At 40.7% G+C, this 22,500-nt stretch overlaps 1 protein-coding gene across 1 annotated transcript in view; it reads left to right on the plus strand.

Annotated features, from left to right (window-relative positions):
• The window catches only part of LOC119598652 (BRD4-interacting chromatin-remodeling complex-associated protein-like), a gene marked incomplete in the record, with an annotated part of 146,518 nt that overhangs the window by 123,461 nt on the left and 557 nt on the right, over nucleotides 1-22,500 (plus strand). Inside the window, 1 exon segment of the mRNA XM_037948357.1 lies at nucleotides 20,604-22,500. This exon segment is cut by the window's right edge and continues 557 nt beyond it. Within this exon segment, the coding sequence (XP_037804285.1) occupies nucleotides 20,795-22,500 (1,706 nt within the window).

The following is a 22,500-nucleotide window of genomic DNA, read 5'->3' on the forward strand; positions in this document are numbered from 1 at the left end:
TACTTTGTATACGGTTGTATGTGAGAAAAGAGTTTTGTTTACAAGACTAAAAAGCTTCATGATAAGGAGACAGAATTGCTGAGTATTCATAAAACATAATGGCATTTGAATATCGATAATAATAGCAATTACATACGTAGTGATTCAGAATAATGAACCTTTTCAGTATATACAAGACATAATTATACACAAAGATATCAAAATAACAGAATGGGAAATACAAGCAATAAGGGTTGAATTAGCATGTTATAAGATCACTTCGTCATTGTCATGGGGAATGAGACCCTGGAGAAAGAGAGAAAGAGAGAAAGAGAGAAAGAAAGAGGGGGAGAGAGAGAGAAAGAAAGAGGGGGAGAGAGAGAGAAAGAAAGAGGGGGAGAGAGAGAGAGAAAGAAAGAGGGGGAGAAAGAGAGAGAAAGAAAGGGGGGGAGAAAGAGAGAGAAAGAAAGGGGGGGAGAAAGAGAGAGAAAGAAAGGAGGGGAGAAAGAGAGAAAAAGAAAGAAAGGGAGAGAGAAAAAGAAAGAAAGGGAGAGAGAGAGAAAAAGAAAGAGAGGGAGAGAGAGAAAGAAAGAGAGGGAGAGAGAGAAAGAAAGAGAGGGAGAGAGAGAGAGAGAGAGAGAGAGAGAGAGAGAGAGAGAGAGAGAGAGAGAGAGAGAGAGAGAGAGAGAGAGAGAGAGAGAGTGTCAGAGTCAAAGTCAAAGTCAAAGTCAAAGTCATCTGAAGTCTTGTCTCTGAAATATATGACCTACTCATTACCATTTTTTCTTTTTGATGCTCCCAAGTATATCTTCCACTTTTGTCCGTTCCCTGACCGACGTCTCCCTCATCTAATCTCTTAGGCTAATTCCCAGCAACAGCCTCACAATTCCGAGTCACCTTTTAGCAGTGTTCATGCTGGTTCCTGAGATCACCGTTGCATTTATTGTTTGAGTATTGAATTTCTCTTCTTTTTATTTATAGCCTTTGTTCAGCTAATTCTATCTTGTCCCTGAAAGAGAGTTCTTCAAGTAATGCTAGTAAGTCGGATTCAGTTCTCATTATCCTTATATTATATGTGCAAAAGTTCATCAACTGGTGTGGCCTGTTTTTAACCGGAGATAAAAATCTTCGGTTACACCTGCTCCAGAGCAATCCTGACCGCCGCCGTAACAGGGTCTCCTTCGGGGAATGAGGGCCGTTGCTCTGTTTGTGTAGTCATGGTTTTTGATTGAGATGTATACAGCAGAGTTCCCTTGAGCATTGAACACAATAACGTTTGTACATTTTCCCTTCCCAAAAACCTTGTTTTTTCAAGCACTTCACCACCTGCATCGGTAGTTGTCGTATAAGCAAGAATTTGTTTGTTCTTGCATCTGGCATAAACGTTATTTCTCCCAATTTTCAGCTTGATTGATCCATGTGTCTTATTGTAAGGGCCCATTTTTAGGGCCTGAGGGACCCAGCGATACTAATCCCCATGTGTGCGAAGCTTTGTATTGTTCTTAAATTGTGTACACAGGTGTCCGGGAGGCATAAGTTCTACAGAATCAGATAGTTGCCTCTTTGCTTTTTTCTTCAGTCTCTCCGGGGCCCCACCAATATCTTTCTCACTGAGGACACCATATCTCCCCTGGCTTTCAATTTGTTGGTTTGTCGCCATAGTCCCATCGGTGGGCGTAGTCATTCCCCGACCACGTAGGTCTGAGTGTAATGTAATGTATAGCGGGAAGTGCATGCCACTGGTCTGCCACTAATGTAATTTAGTGAGTTCTCGTTCTTCTTTGATGTTACTGCTGCTTTGATTCTTGGTGTGTTGAGTTAAAGTTCTATACTTTATTGACACCAGAGTATGGTAGCTGGAATACAGAGGACAGGCAAGGCAGAGGCACCCAGGGAGGAGCAAGGCGTCTTGCCATGCCCATGAGGGCGAGCGGTCTGTGTCGACTGCTCAGAAATTTCTATGAACAGGCTTCGTTTTGAAACATTTCATAATGGAAAACATGAAAGAATTTGAATGAACACAAATTCAGATACATATGGTCACATGACAGGTTTGTGGTGAAGAAACAGAGGGTACTTTGTATACGGTTGTATGTGAGAAAAGAGTTTTGTTTACAAGACTAAAAAGCTTCATGATAAGGAGACAGAATTGCTGAGTATTCATAAAACATAATGGCATTTGAATATCGATAATAATAGCAATTACATACGTAGTGATTCAGAATAATGAACCTTTTCAGTATATACAAGACATAATTATACACAAAGATATCAAAATAACAGAATGGGAAATACGAGCAATAAGGGTTGAATTAACATGTTATAAGATCACTTCGTCATTGTCATGGGGAATGAGACCCTGGAGAGAGAGAGAGAGAGAGAGAGAGAGAGAGAGAGAGGGAGAGAGAGAGAGAGAGAGAGAGAGAAAGAGAGAAAGAGAAAGAAAGGGAGAGAGAAAAGGAAAGAAAGGGAGAGAGAGAAAAAAGAAAGAAAGGGAGAGAGAGAAAGAAAGAAAGAAAGGGAGAGAGAGAAAGAAAGAAAGAAAGGGAGAGAGAGAAAGAAAGAAAGAAAGGGAGAGAGAAAGAAAGAGAGAGAGAGAGAGAGAGAGAGAGAGAGAGAGAGAGAGAGAGAGAGAGAGTGTCAGAGTCAAAGTCAAAGTCAAAGTCAAAGTCAAAGTCATCTGAAGTCTTGTCTCTGAAATATATGACCTACTCATTACCATTTTTTCTTTTTGATGCTCCCAAGTATATCTTCCACTTTTGTCCGTTCCCTGACCGACGTCTCCCTCATCTAATCTCTTAGGCTAATTCCCAGCAACAACCTCACAATTCCGAGTCACCTTTTAGCAGTGTTCATGCTGGTTCCTGAGATCACCGTTGCATTTATTGTTTGAGTATTGAATTTCTCTTCTTTTTATTTATAGCCTTTGTTCAGCTAATTCTATCTTGTCCCTGAAAGAGAGTTCTTCAAGTAATGCTAGTAAGTCGGATTCAGTTCTCATTATCCTTATATTATATGTGCAAAAGTTCATCAACTGGTGTGGCCTGTTTTTAACCGGAGATAAAAATCTTCGGTTACACCTGCTCCAGAGCAATCCTGACCGCCGCCGTAACAGGGTCTCCTTCGGGGAATGAGGGCTGTTGCTCTGTTTGTGTAGTCATGGTTTTTGATTGAGAGGTATACAGCAGAGTTACCCCCCCCCCTCCTACTGGCTTAGGTGTATCTTGGTTGGGGGGGGGGGTTAGCCGGGATGCCACTGATAAGCCCCTCTAGCAGGGTTGGCCCTGTCTAGTGTGGACTTAGGAGCAGCATCGCACAGGCCTGTTCACCACACCAGGGTATACTCCTGTGAACATGAGATTGAGTATCAGAAGAGCATATATATATATATATATATATATATATATATATATATATATATATATATATATATATATATATATATATATATATATATATATATATATATATATATATATATATATACACACACACACACACACACACACACACACACACACACACACACACACACACACACACACACACACACACACACACACACACACACACAAGTTTATGAGTATACATTAGTGTTCACCCACATATATATGTATACACCTGTACATGCTCATACTTACACACTTACATATATATATACTCATATGCATACACATTCACATATACACCTACATTTACACACATACATACACATACCAACATACCTACATCGACCTCAAGAAGGCGTGTGACTCGGTGCATCGGGAATCGCTATGGGAGATCCTGAGACTCAGGGGAATTCCGACACCGATTATTGGCCTAATAGCAAGCCTTTATACTGATACTGAAAGTGCTGTAAAGTGTGATGGGGGTCTGTCGAACTTCCCTGTTAATTCAGGGGTGAGGCAAGGCTGTGTCCTTTCACCAACACTTTTCAACGCGTGTATGGACTGGATAATGGGCAGAGCTACTAGCCAAAGTCAGTGTAGAGCAACACTAGGCAATATCAAGGTCTCAGACCTTGACTTTGCCGACGATATTGCTATCCTATCTGAGTCCTTGGAGTCACTGGCGGCGGCTCTTGATGCATTTAGCAATGAGGCGAAGCCCTTAGGCCTAGAGGTCTCCTGGACCAAGACCAAGATTCAGGACTTTGGGGGCCTGTTAGGGGAACCCGTTCAGTCGATCCATGCTTGCGGCGAGGACGTTGAAGTTACAGAGAGTTTTACATACCTTGGTAGTGTAGTCCATATCTCTGGGTTGTCAGACCAAGAAGTCAATAGACGGATTGGTCTGGCAACAGGAGCCTTGAACTCGATCAACAAGAGCGTTTGGAGATGTCATTACCTGCAGAAGGACCAAGCTGCGTGTTTTCAAGGCCTTGATACTGCCAGTTTTGCTCTATGGAAGCGAAACCTGGACGCTATCCAGTGTCTTGGAGTCTCGTCTTGATGTCTTTTGTAACAAGTCTCTTCCCCGGATCATGGGGTACGGTTGGCAGGACCATGTGTCCAACCAGCAGTTACACCGTGAGACTGGCATGGGACCTGTTACTTGCATAATCCGGGATCGCCAACTCAGGCTATATGGTCACCTAGCTCATTTCCCTGTGGACGACCCTGCCCATCAGGTTGTCTCTCTGCGAGACAACCCTGGATGGAGGAGGCATTTGGGACGACCCAAGAGATCATGCCTTTGGCAGCTCGACGAGACCTGTCGCGAGGAATAAGAGATGGGCCGTGGGCCTACCTGGAGACTCGCTTCGAGGGTTCCTCGTGGCTGGAAGGGTGGATGCGGCCATGCGCCCCCGTCGGCGTTAGCCCCTTGATGATGATGATGATACACATATACATAGACATACATTCATACACATATACATACATACATACATATACATATACAAATAAATACGCACATATACACACATACATATATACATACATATATACATACGCGCATGTGTATTGCTTCTCTTGCATACACACACATGGACACGTGCACACAAACGCGCATACACCAGCACACTCCCGTTCATACGCGCTCATAATCAACAAACGTGCTGTGTATCTCCATTGACATTGTTTACGCCACGGGAAGCGCTGCACTTAACTTATAAGGTTACATCTTGCGTTGCTAAACCTTTTGATTAAGCTTTCTGTGGATGCTCTCTGTGTGTTTCTCGTCTTCCTGATTATTATTGTTATTGTTATTATTATTATTATTATTATTATTATTATTATTATTATTATTATTATTATATTTATTTATTTATTTTTATTTTATTTTATTTTTCTACGGGGTTCGTGCCGTGGGGTCGTGTCCGGCTGAGGTTCTTCGGTGCTGAGGCGGGATAGCTGATCATTCTCTTCCCCTCCCCTCTCCGCTCCCCTCTCCCCTCCCCTCCCCTCCCCTCCCCTCTCCTCTCCCCTCCCCTCCTTTCCCCTCTCCCCTCCTCTCTGCTCCTCTCCCCTCCCCTCCCCTCCCCTCCCCTCCCCTCCCCTCCCCCATTGTTTGGGTTGTGGACCTGACACCGAGTGATAGCTTCTGGCGACCCTTCTTCGCCCTCGACCCGCCCTACGTGCCTAGAAACCCACCTGCTTCCACTCTTGCAGTAACTTCGTTCGGCGCCAGCAGGTCTGCTGCGGCCGGGAGCTGCGTGGCAGTGGCGAAGGGACCTTAGAACACGCCAGTCTAGCCTTTGTTGCTTACGAGGTTTCTCTGGAATAAACGTTCGGACAGATGGAAATAAGCTTAATTCCCTTTTCTTCCTTTCTATTTTCTTTCCTCCTTTCCCTCTCCTCTCCTCTCCTCTCCTCTCCCCTCCCCTCCCCTCCCCTCCCCTCCCCTCCCCTCCCCTCCCCTCCCCATCCCCTTCCTCCCCTCCCCTCCCCTTCCCCTCCCTTCTCTTGTTATTAATATCATTACTATGCTACTTACATCCTTATGAATGGTTATGGCTTGTTAATCTTCAAAATGCTCGTTCAGATATTCATTCAATTAACGTTGTATATGTAAAAGGTATTGTTATCGATACGTAGATAATCTGTTATGTTTTCTGAAGTCTCCGTTTTCTTTTTCTCTCGAGGCTTTTTAGTCGTGCAAACATCATAATTCTCCTCGACGCCGTAAGCCTGAGTGTGTTTTCAGAACCTCCCATAACACGTAAGCTTTTTTCTTTGTTCTTTCATCGCCAAACTATAGGTTAACCCCATAATTTGTCTTCATTTTTTAGATGCTCAGATTCCTTTAATCTATTTTTGTGACGTTTATATTCCCTCCGTTGTCCGTTGGAATTGTTTCAGTGCGGAACGTCGATTTGCCGTACCCCCCCCCCCCATCCTGCTCCTCTTTTTCCTGTTCATCCTCTTTTTCTTCTTCTTTTTCTTTTTCTTACTTTTTTTTTACCTTCTCCTTCTTCTTCTCCTTCCCTCCCACACACCTTTCTTCTTCTTCTTCTTCTTCTTCTTCTTCTTCTTCTTCTTCTTCTTCTTCTTCTTCTTCTTCTTCTTCTTCTTCTTCTTCTTCTTCTTCTTCTCCTTCTCCTTCTCCTTCCCTTCCACCCACCTTCCTCCTTTTCCTCCTCCCCTCTCCCCCCCCCTCCTCCTCCTCCTCCTCCTCCTCCTCCTCCTCCTCCTCCTCCTCCTCCTCCTCCTCCTCCTCCTCCTCCTCCTCCTCCTCCTCCTCCTCCTCCTCCTCCTCCCCTTCCCCCTTCCTCTCCCCTTCCTCTCCCCTTCCTCTCCCCTTCCTCCCCCTCTTCTAACACCCCCTCCTTCCTCCCTCCTTCTGTCCCTCCCTCTGTAGTGTTTACGACTGATGGTTGAATAAAATATCGGCCGAGTTTCTTCTGATTTATTCTAGGCTAGGGAGCTTGAGGTGTTGACCGAGCCGATGCTGAGGGCAGAGTGATCACAGGGTCGTTTTTGTACGATATAGTATGACATGTTCACTAAACATACGAAAATGGAAAACATTAATCTTTAGCAGGAGTGTCAGTGCAGACTCGCTGTTTTTTTATGGCAGTGTTAGGGTCCTGTGGTCACTTGTTTGGACGGGGAACACTGGACATGTCAGTGTAGCTAAATCGTGAACACTCGATAACTACCGTATCGTCAGTGATAAAGATTATAAACGTAGTGATTCAGAATAGGGATTTTCTAGCAAACATTTTGAGTATAAACAAGGTGTAAGTTTACATGTCGTTGTGGAGTGATCGGCGGTAAGGGTCGGAATGGCTTGCTGTGGGGGCATTTGTTGTGGTCGATTCCGTTGTGGGCGCAGGTCAGGGTTGGCGCAGGCGATAACCAGTAAGGCGCTGGGTGCCGTGGGAAGTCGAGGGTGAGTAGAGGGGAGAGAGGCCGTTAAACTTCTTCCTCTTCCTCATCTTATTCCTCTTCACCTTATTCCTCCTCCCCTTCCTCTTCCTCACCTTCTTCCTCTTCTTCACCTTACTCCTCCTCCCCTTCCTCTTCTTCACCTTACTCCTCCTCCCCTTCCTCTTCTTCACCTTATTCCTCCTCCCCTTCCTCTGTTTATGTTGGTTATGCGTTGAATCGCGTGTGTGCTATCATTACATACTCAAGAGTAGGAAGATAAGGTAGTTATGTCTGTTATAGTATGAAAAATATGAAATATTTTGCTTTTAATGTTTATTATTATTATTATTATTATTATTATTATTATTATTATTGTTGTTGTTGTTGTTGTTGTTGTTGTTGTTGTTGTTGTTATTGTTATTGTTATTATTATTATTATTATTATTATTATTGTTATTGTTATTGTTATTGTTGTTGTTGTTGTTATTATATTATTATTATTATTATTATTATTATTATTATTATTATTATTATTATTTTAAACGAAAAATCAGCTTAGCTATATCAGAAATTTAATCAGCAAATGAATTTAATCTGGAAAGTAGTTCTGACGATATTTGTCCCAAAACTGCAAGCGGTTCATAACATTTGAATTTTGAGAAAAAACGCGGGAAGCTCTTGCGTCATCAGGATAGGCTGTCCATCTCCATGATCTCGTCCCAAGCGACTCTGTTGGATAAACTTCTGCGAGATTCAACTCTTTCATTTTGTGTCTGTTTTGTGTATTATTTATTTGTACTTTCTCACTCGCTTGTTTTTTTTTCCGACTCTGGTTTTTCTCTTTCCCTTCCTCACTCGCTCGCTCGTTCATTCACTCGCTCATTCATTCATTCGTTAATTCATTCATTCATTCGCTTGCTCGCTCACGCATGCACGCACTCACTCTTTCTTTCTTCCATCCCCTTTATTAAGTTCCTTGGGGTTTTGTCCGCAAAGTAGATTTCGTTAAAAAAAATCGATCAGATCAGAGGAAATATTACTTGATTCCGCGTAATAGCACAATAGCGGCATCTGGCAATCTCATGATCTGACGTCATTAAGTTTCCAACTTTTTTTTTTCTTTTCATTTCTTTCTTTTTTTCGAATTCAAATTTGGTTCTGCGGCCGGGCTCACTTCAACGGGCCATTTTCGTCAAATTGCTTTATCAGATTTGATTAGATCTTTGATGAGGCATTAGATTATGCCACACGATCTTTGGTTTAATGAAAGATGTTTCGTGTTCAGTCGAGGCGAAATTGCACAATGGAAAAAGGGTTTGTTAAGGTTGCCTACGTTATTATTGAGCTTTCTCTACTATTTGGTGTGTTATTTTCCCCTTAATATGAATGGTTGTGGTCTAGTCTGCTGGTCTTCATATGTGCATTGAGATCACCAACAGAAGTTTTTAATATTCGGGTTATTAGGCCTCTATTGAACCACGTCAGATGGGTATGGTCGGGTACCCACCCCCTCCCTCCAAATCCTTTGCTTGTTGTTGTGGGGGTGGGGTGGGGGAGCTTAGGAGACGGGGAATGAGGCTCAATGTAGGGATCAGCCCTGTCTTGGACCCCAGCCCTCGCCTCTACTAATTTTGCATGGTCTTTTCTTCTCCCCTTTCTTTTCTTTTCCTTCTCTTCTTCATTCCATTCTTCTGTCCACTTATCCTCATCGTCAACTCATTTTTATCCTTTTCGCCATACTGTGTTGTCATGTTATATGACCTTTTACGTCTAGCACATTTGTTTTAATCTTTGTAGGAATCCACCAACATCGCCTTATGAACCAAACAAACTTCCTCACCCTATCGCTTTAATATGAATACGCCGCTCATGACTTAGGTGTTGATGCGGCAGAAAAATTTCAATACATACGCTCGAGCATATAAATTCGTGGCATTTGTGAAGTTTATGGAGTTTGGGTTTCCAGGGTAAAATATGACGTCTTGATATGGGGATAAACCAATTTGAGATATATATATATATATATATATATATATATATATATATATATATATATATATAGAGAGAGAGAGAGAGAGAGAGAGAGAGAAGCAAAAAATCGACATATGGATGTAACCTCGATTCCCCAAACGTCAACAGAACACCGAAACGAGACCTAGATATGTGGATAACCAGGACCCGGACAAGTAATAAGCGGAGAGGAGGTACATAGAACGAAATAAGGGTCCCCGCTGCGAGAGGTCGAGCCGGCAGAGGATATTTCCCGTGGGGGACGAGGCTCTCTACTTCCAGGCTGATGAGGGGATAGCGTTGTAGGCTGGCGTATGGCAGCTCTCGACGGCCAAACTTTTATGTGTTGTGTGTTATGGGGACAGTGTTGTAGGTTGGCGAATGGCAGCTCTCAACGGCCTAACTTTTATGTGTTGTGTGTTATGGGGACAGTGTTGTAGGTTGGCGTATGGCAGCTCTCGACGGCCTAACTTTTAGATGTTATGTGTTATGGGGACAGTGTTGTAGGTTGGCGTATGGCAGCTCTCGACGGCCTAACTTTTATGTGTTGTTTGTTATAGGGACAGTGTTGTAGGTTGGCGTATGGCAGCTCTCGACAGCCTAACTTTTATGTGTTGTGTGTTATGGGGACAGTGTTGTAGGTTGGCGTATGGCAGCTCTCGACGGCCTAACTTTTATGTGTTGTGTGTTATGGGTGGATCCTGGTACCTGCTTAGATGTGTTTGGGTGACTGTAAAGGACAGGGAAATTAAATACGGGGAAGGGGTAGTCGTGGCATGATAGTATAGGCTTATGTGACAACTTAGTTCCTGGGTCTTTTGGAAAAGTATGGGATAAATTCATGTTCTTGTTCTTTTTCATAATATTGTTGCTGTTGTTGTTGTTGTAGCCGATATATTCTTGTTATTGTTTTTGTTATCATCATCTAGTTAAAATAAAGGCTTTGAGGCAAGGCAAGTTCAGTGAAAAAAATGTGCTGGATAATGTATGAAGAAATAGAAAAGTGAGTGTAGACCATTATTTATATATCTATTTATTTATCATTATTATTATTGTTGTTGTTGTTGGTGTTTGTTGTTGTTATTGTTATTGTTGTTATTATAATTATTATAATTATTATCATTATGATTATAAGTATAATTAATTTTTTATTGTTATTGTTGTTGCTATTATTGTTATTATTATTATTATTATTATTATAAATTACTATTATTGTGTTGTTGTTTGTAATTAAGAATAACGATACTAGGTTTTCCCTGGCTTATATGTAGACCCTCGCCACAACAGTCCCACTGCAGTCAGCAGCATCATTACTATTGTTCATTTACGGCAAAAGACCACACGACCGAACTTCTCTTCTTCATAGTGCGAGGAAGGTATGAAGACGTGACATCCTTCCTCTGTGAATGCAATACCTGACGTCCGGCCCTTCAGTGTAACGCCTCCGAAGGTCTAAATAACTACATGAAAATCATTATATAGACCTTGGTTCCTTCAGGACGGAGGGCGCTTCAGATCGAGGTATATACGACTAAATGTCTCAACACTTTGGAGTTCTGCGCAGCTTTGAGTGATAAGGCCTATGACGTCACTTGGCGAGGCTGAGAACGGGTGGAGGGGGAATAGAGAATGGGGAAGAAGGTAATAGAAAACGGTAGCAAAATGAGCAAACACTAAAGTAATTTTTATATGTTGGCTCAGACAAACTTCGCTTCAGATGGCCGTGACCCGATACGGTGTCCTGAACCCGAGCCTTCGACCTGAAATATGCCGTCCGAGAATAGGGCATCTCAGCTGGTGAAGGACTAGTGTGTATTTACCTGGAAGGAGTTTCAAGGGGGACGGAGGCAGTTTCTTCTTTAAGGGAAGCCAAAGGAAGTTTGTGTGGCCTTTTTTTTCTTCTTGTTCTTGTTGTTGTTCTTCTTCTTGTAATGGTTACGACTGATGGGCGAATAAAATATCGGCAGAGTTCTTCTGTTTATTCTAGATCAGAGCTGCGGGAGCTAGAGGTGTTGACCGAGCCGATGCTGAAGGCAGAGTGACTTCGGCTCTCTGAGTGTTTGAGGGTTCACAAAATATTCGCTAAACATAGAATATGGCAACATTGGTTTTGGTGGGAAACTGTCAGTACAGAGTTTCTGTTTTAAGGCAGTGTATGGGTCCTGTGGTCACATGCTGGATCGCGGACACTGGATATGTCAATACAATTAAATTGTGAACATCGGAAAACTACAACATCGTTACAATATATAGTGATTGCGAATAAGGATTTTTTTTACAAACATTTTGAGTATAATCAAGATATAAGTTCACTTGTAGTTATAAAGTATTTGACGGTAAGGGTCGGAATCGCTTGCTCTGGGGGCACTTTGCCTTTGTCGTTACGTTCTGGGCGCAGGTCAGTGTTGGCACAGGCGATTACCAGTAGGGTCCTGGGTACCGTGGGAACCGAGGGTATGAGTAGGTGGGGGGGGGGGGAGAACCATTAAACTTCTTTTTTTTTCTATTTCTCCTTCTTCATCTTCTTCTTTTTCTTTTTCTTTTTCTTTTTCTTTTTTTTCTTCCTCTTCCTCATCATCATCATCATCATCTTCTTCTTCTTCTTCTTCTTCCTTTTCTTCTTGATTTTCGATTCTTGATTCTGAATGTTGGCTTCTGGATTTTGGATTCTGCATTTTTGGATTTGGATTTTCGATTCTGGACTGGATATTAGAGTCCGAACTTTGGATTCTGGAATGAAATGTTATGGGATTCTGAATTAAATCATATTAGATTCTGAATTACATGTTTTTTTTTTTCGGAATTAAATGTGTTTGATTCTGAATGAATTTTAAAAATTCAGAATATATTTTTTTTCTTATTTTTTTATGCTGAATTAAATGTATTTGGAATCAGATTTTTTTTTTAATTCTGAATTACCTGTTTTTTTTTTCAGAATTAAATGTTTTTGATTCTGAATGAATTTTAAAAATTGAGAATAATTTTTTCTGATTTTTTAAAATCTTATTTTGTATGCTAAATTAAATGCATTTGGATTCATATTTTTTTTTATTCTGAATTAAATGTTTTTTGATTCTGAATAAATCCTTAAAATTCGAAATTAAATGTTTTTTTTATTATTTTTTTTATCTTAATCTTTTTATGCTGATTTTTTAAATGCTGAATTAAACACATTTGGAATATTTTTATTTTATTTATTCTGAGTTATATGTTGTTTTATTCAGAATTAAATGGTTTTTGATTCTGAATAAATTTTAAAAATTCGGAATTGATTTTTTTTATTCTTATTTTTTATCTTAATTTTTTATGCTTAAATATATATATATATATATATATATATATATATATATATATATATATATTATGCAGAATTAAACGCATTTGGAATCTGATTTTTTAAAATTATTCTGAATTACATTTTTTTTTAAATTCAGAATTAGATGTTTTTTTTATTCTGAATAAATTTTTAAAATTCGAAATTAAATGTTTTTTTTATAATTTATTTATTTTATATTTTTTATGCTAATTTTTTTATGCTGAATTAAATGCATTTGGATTTTTTTTTATTCTGAATTCAATGTTTTTGGATTTGAAATCTGGATTATGGTTTCCGGATTCTAGATTTCAGGTTCTTGACTCGGGATTCTGAATTCTTCATTTTGGATTCTGGATTCTGAATTTTACATGTTGGATTTGGGATTCCGGATTGTGGATTCCAGGTTCTGTATTCCGGATTGTGGATTCCAGGTTCCGGATTGTGGATTCCAGGTTCCGGATTCCGGATTGTGGATTCCAGGTTCCGGATTCCGGATTGTGGATTCCAAGTTCCGGATTCCGGATTGTGAATTGTGTATTCTAGGTTCTGGATTATGGATTCCAGATTCCGGATTCTGGGCTCTGGATTATCAATTATACATCTTTGACTTCTTGATTTTTTTTGCTTTTTTTATCTTGTATTCTGCATTCTGGACAGAGAGTGCAGTTTAACCAGAATAGGCCTACGTCGCTTTTCCTCCTTAGGGCAACTTTCGAACGATCCGACCCTTGTTCTCACATAATCATTGTCCTTGGAGGGAGGGGGAGAATGGGGGGGAGGTGAGGAAGGGGAAACTTAATGAAGGAGGAGGGGGTAGGGGGGGGCTGCAGATGAGGGAGGAAGGGGTGGGGAGGGGCTGATGAGGGAGGAAGGGGTAGGGGGGGGGGGGCTGATGATGAGGGAGGAGGGGATGAGGAGGGGGGGCTGCAGGTTGAGGAAATGGGGAGGTTGGGGGAGTGTGTGTGTTGGGGGGGGGGTAGTCGTCGGCAGTATCATGTCGAGGATGAAAAGAGTGAGAGACAAGGATATAATAGTAAATAGGAAATGGAACAGTTGATAAATTACATGGCGTGATTCAGAATAGAAGTTTCCGTCTGTAGTGATTAAATATATATATGGCAGTAAGATTACTAACGTTTATGAGTAATTGTTGACGTGCGTGGTTATTGAAAGTGATCTAATTGTTACTTTGTCCGAAAAACTTTTTGTGTATATATTTAATACTTTTTTTCGGAATTATTTTTCTTTTCTCCCCTTTTTCTGTTTGTTTTTCGCAATTGTGCTTTATTAATTTTTTGTTTCTTCCCTGTTTTTATCACTCTTACTTCATTATTCAAAGGTTTTTTTCTCTGCATTTTTTGGTGGTTGTCTTTGCTCTCTTTTCTCTGTTTTCTTCGTTTTCTTTTTTCGTTGTTGTTCCGTGTTTTGTTTCTTCATTTTTTTCTCTGCCTTTTTTTTATTTTCATTCTCCAACTTTCTTTCTTTCAGTTATTTTTTTCCTCTATTTTCTAGTTTTCTTCTTTCTCTCTATTTTTTTTTTCTCTCTCTTCCTTTTCGTTTTTCTACTCTATCTTTGTTGCCGCCGAAAACCGCCTCTGATTGCCCTTGGGTGTGGGGTGACTCTTACCACTGCGTAGCACTCGCTTAAGGTTTATTCAGGAAAACCTGTTAATTAATACGTCGATTGTAAAATGCACGCAATATACAAAGCTGCTAAGTAACAACGTGTATTAGATTATATTATAAAGAACTTTCTACAAATGATACATACGCATTGCGGGAACAATCAGAATATCAGCTTAACGCTCTGATTCCAGAATGCGTCTCGATGGTACGGAGTTTCCCCTGGAACTGCCCTCACACTTTAAACATATACAGGCCACAGCATCAAGTAACGTTCTACTTCATATGTTATATATTAGTTGCGTCGCGATCTCATTATGTCACAGCGTCGATCATACGAAGAGCCGTCACCACTTTTCCTCGCACATAAACGTTTTGGACAGGTCAGCTCTTATGGCTGATGCTGACCATGTGTTGACCCTGTGGTACTCGCCGAGGCCTTCTCAGCGGTTGTGGCACAGAAGGTGAATTTATACCATACAGGCCTCTACGATCGTAGTAATATACGAAATATATGGTATACCAGCTGCTGATATGAAGGATGTGATATACCAGCGGCCACAATCTTGTTCCTCCTATTCTGCTGGTGAATGTTAAAGTTACTCAGAACAGATCATTTCCCAAAATTTTCACTAAAATAGTTCTTCGAAAATTCTGAATTTTCATCAACGATTTAGTTAAATCTGACGAATAACGGAAATCGCGTCCCGCCGAAACTTTTGAATTCCAGAAAAAAGCGCGGGAAGTCCAGATGACGTCAGAGTAGGTACTTGTCCGAAGCTGGTATAATGTATGACCCGGAATTATTATCTTTTTTCTCTCAGATTTGCTTGATTTTCCAGCTGATATCTGTTTTGCTGACGGCTACAAATTTAGTGAAATATAAGGACGACGGACATAGCAGAATTTGCGGACGACAGAGATAAAGTGAAGGAGAGAGAGTGGTGCATCAGAGCAAGGTTTGAGTGGAACCCAATATCTGTTTGAATCAGAAACTGCACTCAGAAATTTCGGTGCGGAAGTCAGTGGTGGATATGGGTTCGTGTCCGTTAGACAGATATATGATAAGAAAAGAATAGATAAATAAATGGGATAGAGGAGGAAGTGAAGAAAATGATAGGAGAGATAGGAGTGAGAAAATGAATATATTAGAGGATGAGAGAGAGAGAGAGAGAGAGAGAGAGAGAGAGAGAGAGAGAGAGAGAGAGAGAGAGAGAGAGAGAGAGAGAGAGAGAGAGAGAGAGAGAGAGAGAAAGGGGCAGTGGGTTAGTGAATGAGAGTAGGAAAAAATGAGAAAGTGAATGTCTAAATAAAGGCTTGGAAAGAAAATCGTAGAAGGTTTCTAACGCAGGGCCTTTGCTGGCGTCATTAATCCTACCCGCCTTTGCCAATATGAGTTTTTTTTTTTTTTTTTTTTTTTTTTTTTTTTTTTTTGCGGGAGCGGATGTTGTCGACGCCGCTTATCATCAGATTGAATTAATTTGTTGATTAGATTTATCATATGATATGAAAAGAAAGTTTTTTTTGGGGGGGTGTATGCGCCACGGTTCTGGTCGTAACTTTTAATTAACGTTTTTTTTTTTATACTAATCGTCATCAGCTTTTACCTCTATTTTATTTATTTATCTATTTCATTTATTTCTGATAAGGGTGCGAGGTTTCTTTGTTTATTCATGTATACTTTTAGTCACGTATCCATAAGACTTCACTGAGTTAATATTATTATTATTATTATTATTATTATTATTTTATTATTTTTATTATTATTTTTTATGATTATTATTATTATTTTAAATATAGTATCTGTTCTAATGATCTGTCACACTCTGTTTTAATGGTTCTACAAAATTTTCATTTGGCGAAGGTTACCGTGGGAATAAAATACGTTCATTATGTATATTCATTTTTTTCTCATATCAGCCTGTCAGTCTGTGTATCTGTTTCTCTCTCTCTCTCTCTCTCTCTCTCTCTCTCTCTCTCTCTCTCTCTCTCTCTCTCTCTCTCTCTCTCTCTCTCTCTATCTCAATCTATTTTTGTCTGCCGTAAGCAAATTGTAATGCAAGATATAATACCTGTTAAATACCAAATAAGGTCCAATATGGGAAGGGCTGGTGATTAATTGAAGTAATAGAAGAATCTGACAGTATGTATAAGTATATTTTGTTCCCTCTTGTTACTGAAAGCTTTATTGAGTAAAAAAAAAAAAAAAAAAAAAAAAAAAAAAAAAAAAAAAAAAAAAAAAAAAAAATTAAGAATAATAAAAATATAAAAATAAGATAAGTAAATAAATAGAATAAACACTAAAATCCAAAGTAATTAGAATGACGCCGTACTTGATTTTGAAGCTGGATTAGATCATCAATAATAAGAGGAGTGTTTATACTGTGGTTGGATGAAGTGAATATTTGTCATTTACTTTGCTAATCACAAGTTTTGGCTTGTCACATGCTACGAAAGTTATAAGCTGTTTGGGCTGTGAGACACGCGGATAATGCAAAAGCTTTGTTATATCTTATTTTACGATGTATTCGGTATCTATAGTTTTTTGCAAGTGTTTATTCTTCTCTTGTTATTTGTGATCATATCGTAGATGTAATTTCAGGTCTGAGTTCCATAATTTCGCTTTTGGGTATTAATCTTTAGGAGGTTATGTGTAAAGAGGAATTTCTTCATCCCAGGACTTGCTAATCGGATTCGCTGTGGGGCTGTGTTTCGTTTTTATTTATGACAGTATTTAGTGATAGATTTCTAAATGTTTAAGACATTTTATCAGTTTAATCTCACAAGGTGTTCGCCGCTAATGACCTCAGCCGTTGACGCGGTAGATAATTATAAGTATTCAGTCTTAAGAAGTGAGACAACAGGCTGTGATATATAATCGCGGTTTTGTGGGTACAAAAGAAGACGAAGATACGAATTCTAAATGTTTGTGAGTAAATTGAAGAAGAGTGGGTGGATATCGTCTCTTTACAGTGACCAGGAATGCGAGGGAGGGTCTGGAACTCTCGATTTTTTTGAAGAGAGGGAGTCTCGGGGTCTGAGGTCTGTTTTGAATTCGTGTTTAGAAGCTTGGCTGTGGTTGAAGTCCGAGCAAACTGAGGTCAGTGTTACCTGCTCTCGTGTTTTACGTAAGCGACGGAAAGAAATCTTAAAGGTTTTGTTATGAACACCACTTCTGCAGTTCGTGAGTTCTAGAGCAATAAGTATGGACCTTGGAAGTAAACTTTGTTGGTTTGTAAAGGTGAGCGAAGGTGTTTTTTCTGTGTCCATACAAAGAGCAGTAGAATAATGTGACGCTGCATGTAACGGACAATAAATGGACCAACATTGTTTGTGTGTTGGTAACTGCGTGATGGTAACGAGCGGGTCAAAGATACACCAAGACGTCGACTTCAGACTGTGTGTAAAACTATATCACGCATAAACTCAGCTTCATACATATTGCAAGTAATATACTTCAACACAACCAGCTTGCAATTCTTCGTCCAGCCACTGAAATTCTTCGTCCGGCCATTGAAATTCTTCGTCCGGCCGCTTTCAATCCTTCGTCGACCCTCCGGCCACACTCACCATGAGCATCCTTCCAGTTTGAAAGCCCTGAGTCCCAACTGTGGTAATCAATGACTCGACCTTGCTGTCAACCAGGCGGGGAATGAAAGGGATAATGAAAGGGATAATGAAAGGGGTCTTGGCTCTCGGCTTCACTCCCTTCAAGGCGAGTGGATGCGAGCTAGACTCCCGCCCGTGCGTCGAGAACGTCCCCCTTGTATGCGGTGGCTCCCCTCGAGGGCGGGAGCCTGCTTCCGCCCGCCCAAGTGTCAGATTCATCCGGCCGTGGCGAAGTTGGAGTGAGTTTGGGGCCTTGCTCGAGGGGGGGGGGGATATAGGGTATCCGGAGGGCATTCCCCCTGGGGTAGACCAGACTCGGGAGTGGAAGGCCAAACAGCTGCTCCCTGTGATGATGTCGACCCAGGAGAACTAATAGGAAGGGAGTCTTTGTTTTCTGCAGATGTGTAGAGCGCCCCCTTCCGGTCTTGCTAGATGCTGTTTATACTTGCTACACATAAATACATTGATATTAAACGGTCGTATACTTTAGCCCACGGTTCTTGCTGCCCTAAGCCCCATGTTTTTTTTTTTTTTTTTTTTTTTGAGACTAGATCCTTGTGAGAGTTCATTGCGTCTCTCTGCGAAAACATTATGTAATTCTGCAGGTTATGTGAATAGATTTAGCCGAGGATGCGTCTGCTTTGAAGGTTCGTGCTTGTGTAAAGCGTTATGTAATTTCTGAAGTTGTGTGAAAGGGATTTGATGACGATGTAGCTCCTATTCAGAAGTAAAAAAAAAAAAGAAAGAAAGAAAAAAAGCTTTTTGTTTCTCTCCCTATCGTAGTTTTGCATTAATGTTTTTTTGTCTTGTTTTTATTTAGTTTTTTTTCTTCTTCATTTTCCTGCTCTGCGTTTCGTTCTTTTAGTTTCTTTTTATCTCCCTTTGCGAACCCTACGTCGTTCTTTAAGTCCATCGTCAGTAATGTTGTGCCAAGTCCACCCTGGCACCCATTTTTCTCCATTATTTTTGCAGTTCGGATTCGGACGAAATTTCCCATTTTTCCGATTTTTATAACCTCCTTAATTTTTATAACCCCCTTAATTTTTATAACCCCGATATAATCGATATATCGGGGTTGTAGAATCCTGTTATGGGAAATTGCAAATAATGATAAGCATTATGTTCTTTAAGGCGGTCGGTATAATTTGTTTTTCATGTTTGTAAATGGTATGTTATTTAGAAGGGGTTATTTTTCGAGAAAGCTTTAATTGAAATAGAGAAATAGAGAAAAAAATAACGAACGGGCGCTTTATGAAAAAGACAGGTGCCTATTTACCCCCCCCCCCCCTCCCTCCCTCTCCCTAAATGATAATAATTGTGAAGAATCGTTCGGTAATTATTAAGCGAATAGGTTAATACATACATACATACATACATACATACACATACATACATACACATACATACATACACATACATACATACATATAGATACATACATATACATACATACATATACATACATACATATACATACATATACATATACATACATATACATATACATACATATACATATACATACATATACATAAATACACAAACACACACACAAACACACAAACACACACACACACACACACACACACACACACACACACACACACACACACACACACACACACACACACACACACACACACACACACACACACACACACATACGTACATACCTAGTTAGGCCAAGGTGACGCAGCTGACCCGTAATTGACATGACTAATTACTCCTATACATCTTGCCTTCTCACAGCTGACATAGGCGCCACGTCAGCCTGCGAGTTGCCATGTTTATTATTACTAAACACGAGTGTATGTCTGCTAAAAACGAACACGTAATTTGTAAACCGTATTATGGTTTTCTCTCTTTTTTGTATTATGTATTCATGCAAAGGAGTAATGGTAATAAGAGCATAAAAAGTATGGTTTGTTTTTCTTTTTTTTTATGTTCCATTTTCATGCATAGGAGTAATGATCATAAACATAAAAAAGTTATTTTTATTATAAAGAGTTATTTTAAAATGATATAAAGAGTTATTTTAAAATGATTATAAAGAGTTATTTTAAAATGATTATAAAGAGTTATTTTTATTATTCTTAATTTTGTCATTCTCATTTTCATTTTTGTTATTATCGTCGTCATTATCGTTATCATTGCTAATGTTATTAACGTTATCGTTATGTGCTATTAGCATCAACTTAATTGCTATTATCATCGTTGTTATGGTAGATATTAGCATTATTATTGAAGGTTTTATGGCAGTTATCATCATCACTATTGTTATTTTACCCTCGTCGTTATTTAAAAAAAGAGAAAAAATGCAATCATTACCATCGTCATTATTATAATTATTGCCAACTCTTATCATCGTCGTTGTCCTCTTAATCACCACCATCACCACGTCCGCCGCCACCTTGCCGTTTTGAACTGTAATTGATTTGAACTGTAATTCATTTTGATATTTAGGTCCTATACTTACAGGTGGTGATATGCTGGCCAGTCTTGCGTGTTTTTGCTAATATGATAGAAAAGAAACGGTAATTAAAACTCATGCTTGTTCAAAACAGATTCGCTTACACAATATTACCTGCATTTTCACATACATATCCACGCAAAATATACCCACATACAGGCACAAAGTATACACATTGTTTACTCACACTTATTCATAAACAACTTTTTTTCATGTTTTCGTGCATTTATCCTTTCTCGGTTGCTGTTGCATAGTTGGTTACAGATTTTCATTTGCATTACAGATTGTGGATTTCCAGTGACGTCAGTCCCTCTGTCCACCACGCATCGCACTGATAAAATTCAAGGGAGCTACATGAGAGCGGCAGTGTGCACGGGCACCTCAGGAGCTATGGCGGCAGTGGCATCACGCAAAGTCCCCCTGTTAGGGCACTCGGTGGTCCCCTTGCCGTGAAGGGGTTTCCTGTGGCACACCATGGGTGAGACGATCCTCCGAGTCACCAGAAACGAAGAAAGCGACATGGACGAGAAGGCTAGCTTAGAGACGACGCCAAAGGAACACCAGAGACCAGCGGAAATGCTCGACCCTGTTTTAAGGAACGGGCAGGTGTCCGTAGGTCCTCCGCCCCTGCAGGAGCTGAGAGCAATTGTGAAGGTTCCACGACAACCCACGTCCACCATTGTGATTCCGCCACAGCTGATGGCCCCAGCATTGGCACAGGGCCTCCTTCAGAAGGCGCCTGTAGCCAAGAGTCAGGCCACATCAGTAGGGGCAAGTGGGCTGTGTGATAACAGCAGGGTAGTTACGTGTGCACCTAGACTAATGTCAGCTGTCCTACAAACGAACCACCACAGACCTGCAATACTTCCTGCACCCACAACTCAGTCTCAGATCATTCAGGCTCCTAAAGCAATTCCTGCTGTTACCAAAGAAATGAAATCCCCAGTGCTCATTCCGAGGGATGAAGCAATGTCTCTCATTATTCAGAGGGACCCGGTATCATCTGTGGTTACAACAGAGGAATCAGGATCTGTGATACTAAAGAGTAGCCAGCCAGCTTCTGTGATTATCCAAGGGGATCAAGTACCTTCTGTGGTGTCCCTAAGGGACCAAACACCATCTGTGATTGTTCAGGGGGATCCAACACCCCTAGTTACCCAGAGAATTAAGGCAGCCTGTCCAGTTGTACAGAGAAACTTAACATCCATGTTATTGCCTGAGAATATCAGAGGGTTCTATGGAGTTCCTCGGAGTCAGAATCCCTCCTCACTAGTTGGACAGAAGCACCAGACAACCGTGATGGTTGCGCAGTGCCGACAAGCAACCCCAACTAGCCCCACCATGCCCATGACCCAGCCTTTGTCCCATCAACAGTTTCCACTCGAATCTCAGTACCAGACCAATTTCCAATATCAGAATCAGACCAAAATGGAACCTCAAAAAGAACCACAGCCTGCAAAATCTCAGCCTGCGGTCCAGACTCAGATACAATCACAATCACAGCCTGCAACACAATCCCATTCTCAGGGACAGTCTTTACCTCAGACCCATCCAAAAATCATAATCAAACTTGATCCCAAGAAGTATCCCGAGTCGTGGATTCAGCCTCAGTCGCAATCACAGGTAGAACCCAAACCCATTACGCGAATACCGAGTAGTGCCCAACTGCAGCTGCAGACCCCGGTCTCAGCTCCATCTCACTCACAGCCCCAGCCCCCGTCCAAACCCTCATCTAAAGACCAAATTCAGGCTTGTGATCAGTCACAGCCTCAGCTAGAGAAGGTACCCCAAAGTTGTCCGCAATCTCCAACGAAGTATGGGACCAAGGCTGAGGATACACGTCCCCTTCCTCAAACAAACGCCACTTCAATTTCGCAGACAGTTTCACAGAAGCCACTGTGCATGAAGGAAGCACAAGGACAGAATGGAAATCTGCTAGACACAGCTGAAACTCAGTGCCCTGTTATTCATAGTTCCAAGTTAGAAAGTGCAGTTTTAGACATCGAACCAGAGATGAAGGAAATGTATCCTGTTGCACTGGGAGCCCCTGTACCTGACAGCATACCCTACAATGGAATACCCAAGGCAAAGGAGCCAGGTATATTGAGGGGCCCTAGATCGAAACAGGGCTTTATAAAAAGAACCTCTCTGAGTAAAAAATGGACATACATAGGTGCTTC

Source organism: Penaeus monodon, chromosome 41, assembly GCF_015228065.2.
Source record: "Penaeus monodon isolate SGIC_2016 chromosome 41, NSTDA_Pmon_1, whole genome shotgun sequence".
Classification (NCBI taxonomy): domain Eukaryota; kingdom Metazoa; phylum Arthropoda; class Malacostraca; order Decapoda; family Penaeidae; genus Penaeus; species Penaeus monodon.